The following is an 11,849-nucleotide window of genomic DNA, read 5'->3' on the forward strand; positions in this document are numbered from 1 at the left end:
AGCATATATTTGTCTGAAGATGTGTGTATTTAGCTAGGTAACCATTATTAAACCATACTGATGTGTGGTTGCAATTATCTACTATTAACTAAATCAAGAAATAATAATTACTATAGAAAGTACATACAATATAATTTAAGATTTTCGGCGATCTGCGATTTATTCCCGGTTGCTCTGGCGAGAACTCGGGTCCCATCCCTGCATGTTTGGTGCTCTTTAGAGAGCCAACGAATGTGCAGGGATTGCCTGCCACTCACTGTAATGCCATAGCTATGTTGGTTGTGGCATTACAATGATTTTCTGGCCGCATAGCATCTTCAGGGGTATATAAGACCGGGTGTCACCATGCTCGTCACAGTCTACCCCGGAATCATGCAGTGTAGGGAGAGCTGCTGCTGAGTCGGGGAGAGATTTGCTTCTTTATTAGTTAGTATAGGTATTCCACAACATATATCTATATCCATCTAAACTAACAGTCCTTCTGAGGATTAATCCAGCTGCATCTATTCAGTGGTGATAGCAGAAGTTAGGCAGACAGGCAGTGTATGTGGCAGACTGCAGTGCATATAGCAAGAGGGTCCATTGAATGTCCTGTTAGTTTATTTATTCCACAACATATATATATATAGTTAGGCAGACAGGCAGTGTATGTGGCAGACTGCAGTTTATAATACAGCACAAGAGGCTCCATTCTAGTTCTGTCTGCTGCTGCTGTTACAGATATTTCTAGAAATAGCCCAAGGTATCAGGGGCCAGGGATAATTTTTTTTTAATCTTAATCCTGATTATTTGCTTAAAAATGAATCCAGAGAACACAGTTTTTCTGCTCCATTTGCTTGTTGCCGCTGCTCCTTTCCATATTACAGCGATAAAAATCCAGAAATTTGTAGTGAACGTGGAAAATATTGGCCTCCATTTAAATTTTGTTGCAGTGTGTTAGTGAAGTTATTGACACCAGGTCGATGTGAAAAATAGTAACCTACAGGCCAGCTATTTAAAACTGTGGTTTTCCGTCACACGTATCACATATCATTGCGGTTCAAATCCAGCCATTTGTAGTGAACGTGGAAAATATTGTCCTTCATTTAAAATGGGCTAGGCGTGTGGCAAGGGACGGGGAAGTGGACGTGATGGTGCATGCAGAGGCCGAGGCTGAGGCCGTGGGCAAGCTGAAATAGTGCCACAACAAACACCCACATCTTCTTGCTCGACATTCCTGTCCCAATTAATAGGGGACCGCAGAACACCACTATTGAACACAGAGCAGTGTAAAAAGGTTATTATTGGATAGCAGATAATGCTTCCAGTCACTTAGCCACCACAGCCTGTCTTCCACACGGTCAAGTCTCAGTAGCCGTGAGTCTGGCCTGCATATTCCTCACCCTGATCCTCCTTCCTCCCACCATGCTGAGTGCCCGGAGACAACTGATCCCACACTTGGACACTCCGAAGAGCTGTTCACTTTTGAATTTATAGATTCGGGCCTCTCGCCCCTTTCCACTTGAAGCGGGGCAAGAGGAGATCGCATGTAGCCATGCCCAAATATTTGAGCAGTCACGGTCACACAAAGGCGACGGTGGGAAACTGTTACAAGAGGTGGATGATGATGAGACACAATTGCCAGAAAGTCAGGAGGAGGACCAGGGTGTGGAAGTGGAAGATGAGGTGGTGGACGATGAAGTCACTGACCCAACCTGGCAAAGTGATATGCAGAGCGAGGACAGCAGCACACAGGGGAAGGAAGGATCGCACCACAACAGGCAAGAACAAGCAGTGTGGTGGCCGCAGACAGAAGGCTTTGCTGATAACCCCAAAAAGGCTATTTGCACCACCTGCCAGGCCAGTATCAGCAGGGGTAGCAAAACTAGCAGCGTAACCACCACCAGCATGATCAGGCACATGGCAGCAAAGCATCCGACTAAGTGGGCCGAACCCCAGGGTCAAGCAACAGTGTCTGCTTGTGACAAAACTGCTTGTTCCGCTGTTGTGCGTGCTCGCCAATCTACAGCGCCTGCACCTCCTCCTCCTTTTCAGCATTCATCTCCCAATTGACCACATCAGTCGCAAGCTGGAAGCACTGCAGCATTGCCTCGGCCAACAGGCTGTGCTGAAGCTAATATGCTTAGGTGACAAACCACAAAACGCTGAAGAGTTGTGGACGGCTCTGAAAGAGCGGGCAGATCTGTGGCTGACACCGCTGAACCTACAGCCAGGCATGGTCGTGTGTGACAATGGCCGGAACCTGGTGGCGGCCCTGAGGCGAGATCACACGTACCATACCTGGCCCATGTGCTTAACCTCGGGGTTCAGCGGTTTCTCAAAATCTGTCGGATTTGCTTGTCAAAGTACGCCGCCTGTGTGCCCATTTTAAAAAGTCAGCTACAACTTCTGCATCTCTTGCCATGCTTCAGCAGAATGGCAGCTTCCAGCTCACCGACTGATCTGCGATGTCCCCACACATTGGAACTCTACATTGCAGATGTTGGGAAGGATTTGTGAGCAGAAGAGAGCAGTTATTGACTACCAGCATCAACAAGGCTGTAGGTATTCCAGTCAGTCTTGTCAGTAACTTTGAATTTAAGCTTACTTTGTTCAGCAAAAGAAGAAATTATATCCATATTTTGCTTACCTTTTTCAGCTTCTCTTTTAAGCTGGGCTTTGATCATAAAAGTATTTCTTATCATCAGCTCGTCTGATCTTTGTAGTACCTCCGGTGCCTGTCAATCCATCTGGAGAATATATCAATCCTCAATCTGTAGGTTCTTTCTGATTCTTGTGACAAAGTTAGTGGAATTCCTGACACTTGGAGAACAGGTGTTCCTCTCTTCCCCCTTGTTCAAGGAGAAGAAATTCCACTTGAAAACATGAAAAATCAGAACTGGCTGAGGCTCGCCAAAGTGTTAAAAAATACTTATTTCCATATATTTTTATATATGTAGGACTGTTTACCAGATGCGATTGTTCAAAAGGACATATCACAAAATCCTTATAGAAAAATGTGTCTATTTATTCTTGGATTGTCCATTAAAAAGAATAATTGCAGTAGTTACGTTAAATACACTGCTCAAAAAAATAAAGGGAACACTTAAACAACAGAATATAACTCCAAGTAAATCAAACTTCTGTGAAATCAAACTGTCCACTTAGGAAGCAACACTGATTGACAATCAATTTCACATGCTGTTGTGCAAATGGAATAGACAATAGATGGAAATTATTGGCAATTATCAAGACACACTCAATAAAGGAGTGGTTCTGCAGGTGGGGATCACAGACCACATCTCAGTACCAATGCTTTCTGGCTGATGTTTTGGTCACTTTTGAATGTTGGTTGTGATTTCACACTCGTGGTAGCATGAGATGGACTCTACAACCCACAGAAGTTGCTCAGGTAGTGCAGCTCATCTAGGATGGCACATCAATGCGAGCTGTGGCAAGAAGGTTTGCGGTGTCTGTCAGCGTAGTGTCCAGAGGCCGGAGGTGCTACCAGGAGACAGGCCTGTACACCAGGAGACGTGGAGGGGGCCGTAGGAGGGCAACAACCCAGCAGCAGGACCGCTACCTCCGTCTTTGTGCAAGAAGGAACAGGAGGAGAACTGCCAGAGCCCTGCAAAATGACCTCCAGCAGGCCACAAATGTGCATGTGTCTGCACAAATGGTTAGAAACCGACTCCATGAGGGTGGTATGAGGGTCCGACGTCCACAGATGGGGGTTGTGCTCACAGCCCAACACCGTGCAGGACACTTGGCATTTGCCACAGAGCACCAGGATTGGCAAAGTGGCCACTGGCGCCCTGTGCTTTTCACAGATGAAAGCAGGTTCACACTGAGCACACGTGACAGAGTCTGGAGACGTCGTGGAGAGCGATCTGCTGCCCGCAACATCTTTCAGCATGACCGGTTTGGCAGTGGGTCTGTAATGGTGTGGGGTGGCATTTCTTTGGAGGGCTGCACAGCCCTCCATGTGCTCGGCAGAGGTAGCCTGGCTGCCATTAGGTACCGAGATGAGATCCTCAGACCCCTTGTGAGACCATATGCTGGTGCGGTTGGCCCTGAGTTCCTCCTAGTGCAGGACAATGCCAGACCTCATGTGGCTGGAGTGTGTCAGCAGTTCCTGCAAGATGAAGGCATTGAAGCTATGGACTGGCCCGCCCGTTTCCCAGACCTGAATCCGATTGAGCACATCTGGGACATCATGTCTCGCTCCATCCACCAACGTCACGTTGCACCACAGACTGTCCAGGAGTTGGCGGATACTTTAGTCCAGGTCTGGGAGGAGATCCCACAGGAGACCATCCGCAACCTCATCAGGAGCATGCCCAGGCGTTGTAGGGAGGTCATACAGGTACGTGGAGGCCACACGCAATACTGAGCCTCATTTTGACTTGTTTTAAGGACATTACATCAAAGTTGGATCAGCCTTTAGTGTGTTTTTCCACTTTAATTTTGGGGGTGACTCCAAATCCAGGCCTCCATTGGTTAATAAATTTGATTTCCATTGATGATTTTTGTGTGATTTTTTTTGTCAGCACATTCAACTTTGTACAGAACAAAGTGTTCAATGAGAATATTTCATTCATTCAGATCTAGGATGTGTTACTTGAGTGTTCCCTTTATTTTTTTGAGCAGTGTAGTAACAAAGTGATTGTCCATAATTAGCTTATTAGTTGAGATTCACTCATCTTTTCCTGGGATGGTAGGTTCCGTCTGTCTTTGGACCATGTGCTCAGACTTTGTGGCAGACCCCCACGCATAGATCCTTCATCTGGTGTAGTGTGTAGTGGCAAGAGCCCCACCCTGTCTCTAACATGGGATTATATAGCCCCCTCATAGCATCTGTTCATCATATATGGCACTAATTTACATTGAGCTAAAAATAGCCTGAATGCCTAACACAAGGCTTCTGCAATGTATGAGTACAGAATTCAGAATTAAGAATAAAAAAATGAATATCCGTAATTAATATTTAACAAAGAGGCAAGAACAGCCTCGAAACGCGTAGCAAATAAGTATGGATTTTCAAGATCACTCCTGTGAAGAATGTTCAAGATAACCCCATGACAATCACTGTGCACTGTTTGATGGGTTTTATAGAGATCTTCAATGCACAGTGTAATCTGACTCTTTTGAATACTTTTTGCAGCAAGCAGAAGTGAGGGAGCTGAGGAGCATGGGGGTGACAAATCACACTGCAGCTGCAAGCTGCACAGGATGTCCCTTCCCCCACGCCATGTGCTCCTTTGTGTAAACTACTATAATTCAACAGCGAGTTATGGGAATACGATACATCCGAAACCTGAGGGAATGGCGAATGTTACCCTAGCTTTAAATACAGTCCAGCGTGCCCGGATGGGGAGATGCACAGACTTGCAGGGGCCCCTAGGCCCCCTATGTTTGGTATCCACACGTAGCAAGGGCGTGGCTGGGTCCGATGACACCAGAACGGGCTCCGTTCTGGACCGTCGACCAGGTGGCAGTAGTTGTAGTGACCGAGTAGTGGGAGTGACCCAGAGTGACACAGAGAGTTTAAAGGTCTCTGTAGCTAAAACCTATTGTCTTTTCCTGGGAAGGTTGATCCTCTGGATCAACTTTAGCAACTACAGAACTTACAGGTCGAACTTGATGGACACAAGTCTTTATTCGGCTTTACAAACTATGTATCACTATGTATGTGATGTCAAGTCATGTGGGAAAAGTCCTGCAACAACAAAAAGGGCCTGCACGCCTCCCATGTAGCAGCCCTTCCCCCCCGAAAGCCAGGCCTTTCCATCTAAACCGGTAACTGACTCTTATTAACTGCTTTATATCTTTTGTACTCCGGCTATTGTATTTGTAACTCTGACCACTGTGTATGTATAACCCTTATGTATAAAGTGTATTGTTTAGTGCGTCCTTAAGGCGATAAAATATATAATTTAACCTTGGGCTGTTCTTTTATCTTGATCCACGAATCTTACATCTGTTGTTCGGTCCATTCGAATACGCTACCGGGCTGGTTTCTAGCCCGGTATAAGTCCGTTATATCAAATAGAAACTGGTGGCAGCTCTCCCAGGCCGACCAGGCTCTGCTTCACTGGAGCTAGTGAAGGAGCCTCTCAGTCTGTCAGGGGTGTGAGCGAGTGTGGTGCCACGTCAGTGACGGAGTGGACCACCTCTTCTCACTCCCTGGTGCCTTAATGTACCCATGTGGACAGGGGGTATCAGTGTAGAACTGTACAAATCTTACCTTACGCGACCTTGAGGGGGGTGCATAACGTCACGTTGGTGCAAAGGGTAGATCCACATCACGTTCTCCCTCTGGCATAGTGTGATGTCAGGCAGGTGGTGGCAGCGGCGAGATTCTGTGGAGTCTCCCTGCTGCCATTTCATCGCAACTCCTTTGTGGCATCGGTTCCTGGGCAGCGCTATTGTTACATTCACGCCTGGATCTTACGGCGTGGTTAGTGGTCCCACTGGGCCACGGGCCGAGGAGTGCCTGGTGGGGCGTAACTAGGGGCCTCACCAGATCTGACCCCGGATGCACGGTGGCTTTACGACTCTGCGATCCGGAGGAGGAACGAGAGAGGTGACCCAGGTTCTACTCCAGTGCAGACCGCAGTCACACAGCTGTTGTCCCACACCGGGGCACACAGGTTCGGCTGGTGAGCTGGTAGGCAGGCACAGGTGGGCATGGCTGATAGGCAGGCAGGCCAGCACGGCAGTCAGGCTGGCCGGCAGGCTGGTGGGCACGGCAGGCAGGCTGGATAGGGACCTGTACAAACTGGGTTATAGGAAAGGAACCACAGGTTCAGACTGAAGCGGAGCGGAACTGCAGGTACGCATTGGAGCGGAGTGGAAACGCAGGTACGGACTGGAGCGGAAATGCAGAAACGGACTGGAGTGGAGTAGAACCGCAGGTAAGGACTGGAGCGGAACCGCAGGTAACGACTAGAGCGGGAATGCCGCAAGCACGGCTGGGCAGGAATGCCGTAGATGCGGCCAGGCGAGCACAGGGAGATTTTGAGTACGCAGGAGATGAATACGAAGACAGGGAGACAGGACAGATAGAGCCAGATTCACACAGGGTACTTACAATGAAGTAGTGAGCGGACACAGAACTCACAAACAGAAGTGCAGAGACAACAGGTTGGAGTTAGGTGCAGATTCAGACACTGCAGGTAAGGAGGGAGGTACTGGAGTAGACACAGGAGGTAAAGTAAAAGATCTAACATAGAAGCAAATGAGAAATAGGCTAGGACACAGAACAGACGAGAATGAGATACAGGTACAAGCCTGGGCACCCAGCCCCCAGGGTGGCGTAAACCGACTAGAAGACACAGGTATAGGTAACAGGCCAGGGTATATAGCCCCCAGGGTGGCAGAACAAGATGGATACAGGACCGGACAGTTGCACATAGCACACTGAGAGAAAGTGATGCTCAGGCACCTCCCAATGGGTAGAGGGGATTTAAGTATCCAGTGCCTCACAGCAATAGGCTGGGGACAGATTAGGAACGCGCGCACTGTTCCTTTAAGACCCAGGAAGTGCTGGCGCCGCCGCCCTAAACCTGCAGACGAGACATGCACACAGCAGACATAGGAACACAGTGCGCAGCCTGGACTCGTGAGTAAGTTGGCGGCCTTGCATGGTGGGAGATGAAAAGCCATGCTGGCACACCGCCAGGGATGTTACAGCTATCGATTACCAATTCCCATTATCCATCATCAAAACAAACACGGCCCTTCTGGCATAATGGGAAAACAAAATAAAATGTGTAGCTCAGTCTACACATCTGCTGGGATCTGCCCGTTCAGGGTTAGCAAACACAGTTCAGTTTGGCAACACACGAGCGCTTCTCTGGAGTTAGCCTCTTCAGACACACTGAACAACTAATGATTCTAACGGCTGGTTATTTATATCTCAGACCACATCCTTGGGTGGAGAAAACGTGAGTGACCTCCCATCCACTCTATGGTCGTTCACAAAAAACCCAGCCCTTTAAAATGGCCGATTAACCTCTCTCAACACATAGAATGCTGGAAAAAAACTTCTAAGGTTCAAATCACTGAGGCTAATAGCCTCAGTGAAACATATCTCCCCTCCAGTACTTTGCCAGTGACTCTGTCACACTGTATATAGAGAAATATGAGACAATATAGAGATTAAAAATAAACTTTATTAGATCGCAATTGAAAACACATAAAAATACAAAAAGCCATTTAAGAGGGATAAATGTAATAAAAAGATTCAATGGAATGGGGCATATGCATGAGCCTTGGATAAGTCCTAAGCATACAGCCTTAAAAGGGTATTCTCATCTTCAAAATGCTATTCCAAAATATAGTAGGTATAATAATACTAGTAATAGCAAATACCTCAATTAGAAATGTGGTATAGTTCTCCTGATTCTCTGTTCCTTACCCCATGTGCATGGCATTGCAGTAACTTAGGTATCCATGGTTATGACCACTAGCAACTAAATGTCACTATATAAGTTGTAGTAACCATGGATACTTAAGGTACTTCAATGGCCTGCAAATGGGGTAAGCAACATAGTGAATCAGAAGAACTATACTACATTTCTAATTGGAGATATTTGCTCATATTATTATTATTATTACATCTATACTACATATTGGGATAGTTTCTCGGAGATGGGAATACCCCATCCTACATGTTTTTATGGCGTGTATTTTTATCTGTTGCTGTAGATTGTAATGTAATAAAGCTTATTTTTAATCCTCCCTTTATTGCCTCGAACTTTTCTGCGTATATGTATTATGTTCGTCGATGGTACGTACCATTCAGTACCATGGGATTTGTGCACAGGTGGCTCACTACTGTCTTAGGTCATAGTTTCATTATACTTTGATTTGTATAGAATTATGTATAGAGAAATGTTATAAAATATAAGGCATTGATATTGAAAAATAATAAAATCAGATTTATTCTTGGCAGATGACTGTGGTGTCAAACCAGATACCCATGAAAAGCGTGCCATTATTCCAGCTATACCTCCAGCCCTTCAGAGCAAAAATCAGTCATCTGAGCCTTTTCAATCCGTCATCTATTTGGATTCATCACAGACTGTTAAGCAAAATGAAAGCCAGAGAAGGGATGTCGAACATCAAATAATTCCCCCAGGGAAGAAACCATTTTCCTGTTCAGAATGTGGGAAATGTTTCGAATATAAATCTAAATTCCATAGACATCAGAGAATTCACACAAGAGAAAAGCCGTTTTCATGTTCAGAATGTGGGAAATGTTTTATATATAAATCTAAATTGCTTACACATCAGAGAATTCACACAGGAGAAATGCCATTCTCATGTTCAGAATGTGGGAAATGTTTTAACCATAAGTCAAATTTACTTGTACATTACAGAAGTCACACAGGGGAGAAACCATATTCATGTTCAGAATGTGGGAAATATTTTAAACATAAATCACATTTCCATATACATCAGCGAATTCACACAGGAGAAAAACCATTTTCATGTTCAGAATGTGGGAAATGTTTTAACCGTAAGTCAAATTTCATTATACACTACAGAAGTCACACAGGGGAGAAGCCATATTCATGTTCAGAATGTGGGAAATGTTTTATCAAGAAACTAGATCTAATTAACCATCAAAGAATTCACACAGGAGAGAAGCCATATTCGTGTCCAGAATGTGGGAAATGTTTCAAACAGAAATCAGATCTTCTTAAACATCAAAAAATTCACACTGGAGAAAAGCCATATTCATGTTCAGAATGTGGGAAACGTTATAGTTCGAATTCAAAACTTGTTGCACATCAGAGATCTCATACAGGGGAGAAACCATTTTTATGTTCAGAATGTGGGAAATGTTTTACGCAGAAATCAGATCTTTTTAAACATCAGAGAATTCACACAGAGGTAAAGGCACATTTATGTCCAGAATGTGGAAAAGGTTTTAACCACAAATCAGATCTTCTTGAACATCAAAGAATTCACACTGGAGAGAAGCCATATTCATGTCCTGAATGTGGGAAAGGTTATTCCCGGAAATCATATCTTCTTCATCATCTAAAAACTCATGTAGGGATATAGCAATTTCCTTGTTTAATAAAATCATTTTATTGGCAAATTTTACAAGAAAAGAAATCCAACAGTTACAGTCAAATTAAAGTCACAGTTTTAGAAGAGAAACCATTTTCAGCACTAAATGATGATTAGGAAATAGAGATGAATGAATTTTCCATTAGTCTGTATTAGTAGTTTAGGGCTTAGCTAGTGATAGATAAAAACATTAGGACAAATAGGCGTGGTGGGCCTAATAGTGTGTAAGGTATAGGTTAGGATACAGTTAAGTGTTTGGGACCAGCCCAGCATTGGAGGGGGTAGGTCAAGCAAAAAGGGGAATCACTTCCTGGTTTAGTTAGATAGAAAAAGTATTAGGTTCGTGTCAAGTTTGAGGTTCAAGCTGCAGAGGGCTGGGGGCACGTAGAGTCTATATCGTTTTGGCAGCATGAGACTGTACCAAATTTTCTGCGGAAATTCCTGCAACGTACGGGGCCTGTGGCCCGAATTAGGCACTGAGAAGTGTGCCTTAATCCCTTCCACACAGAGGAAGCTGGACAGGGAAACGCGAGAGGGAAATGTAATGGATCTCGGGAGTGCTGTGGTGCCAGAAGGGAAATCCCTGGGGCTAACGAGGAACAAGCGTAGGGGTAGTCCGAGCGGAACGTAAGCAAGAGCTTGAAATGTACTATGTTACTGGAGCTGGAGGGTGGTGTGCCAGAAACTGCTTGTTACAGACTGTTGTATCTGAACTGTCCAGTAAAGTTTAACTTGTTATAACGAAACAGTTGTCCTCTGATGTGTGTGGCTGATCCTGAACCTAAGGACGTGGATACAGCGGAGATTTCTTTGCGGGGAAGATGCCACCAAAAAAGTTGTGGTACTGAAGGCCATACGCATGTGGTTCTTCCGGATCTGACCTTGATATATGGTAAAAGAGATGTTATAATGGGTCTCATCAGACCCCTCTCTCCCCCTTCCGCTGAGGTAAGAGGGAGACGGCTTATAAGATTTGATTCTAATCCAGTTTTAGCCTTCATTTCTGATGAGGGTCATATTTTTCCCAATGAACATTCCATAGAAGCTCACTGATCCTTCACTGACCTGCCTCCTATTTTACATAATTCATCTAGTATTGCGGGTCTAGGTAAAATAAGAGGCAACTCAGTGAATGCCCAGTGACCTGTCATAAGAGCATAGAGATGAATAAGTAATCAGAGCACCAGATAGAGCCCACCCCACAGGCGGCCCCGGAGCGCGATGTGTGGCAGTGACCGGGATTGTATACGAGGGACGTTATATATCCCCCAGAATGTGTACAGAGACCTATTAAATCCATTGGAGTGCATTGCAGTCACAAACTCCCCTGCGGCTGCAATGCAGGAATGAAGGTGAGCATGGACCTGGTCAGGCTATCTGGCTAAGGCAGATAAGTAAAACCCGGCAGGGCCTTCATTTCTTGGAGGAGGCTACAGGAAGGCAGTGGGGCGGCCTCCTCCCTCCAACCCGGGTTTTCCAGTGGCTCTTGCCACAGGTCCTTTAAAAACCCTGCACTAAGGATTAGTGTTCTGCATTGGAACCTGCTAGGAGGATAGCAGGAAAGCTCGGCGGGCCTGTGAGTAGCTGAACCACCGCCTGGGAAGGCTCTGCACCCGTCAGGCTCTGAGCCGCCTGGCGCGGCCGTTGCCCACGGCAAAAGTTGTTTGACTCATGTAACCCGGCTGCGAACCGGAGAACTTTTCTGTTTACCCATGAGTTGCTGAATAAAGCTGTTTATGTTGGACTTGCTTGGGTCACTGACTCAGTTACTGCACGGTGTGAAC

The 11,849-nt window shown here is 45.7% G+C and overlaps 1 protein-coding gene across 1 annotated transcript in view; it reads left to right on the top strand.

Annotated features, from left to right (window-relative positions):
* Nucleotides 1–11,503, top strand: part of LOC141204995 (uncharacterized) — an 80,983-nt gene extending 69,480 nt beyond the window's left edge. The window contains exon 8 of the mRNA XM_073664050.1: nt 9,189–11,503. Within this exon, the coding sequence (XP_073520151.1) occupies nt 9,189–10,056 (868 nt within the window). The 3' untranslated portion in view covers nt 10,057–11,503. The remainder of the gene's footprint in view (nt 1–9,188) is intronic.
* The last annotated feature ends 346 nt before the right edge of the window (nt 11,504–11,849 follow it).

This window comes from Phyllobates terribilis, unplaced genomic scaffold (genome assembly GCF_046119375.1).
Source record: "Phyllobates terribilis strain yellow unplaced genomic scaffold, ASM4611937v1 Scaffold_136__1_contigs__length_4911898, whole genome shotgun sequence".
NCBI classification, from domain to species: Eukaryota; Metazoa; Chordata; class Amphibia; order Anura; family Dendrobatidae; genus Phyllobates; species Phyllobates terribilis.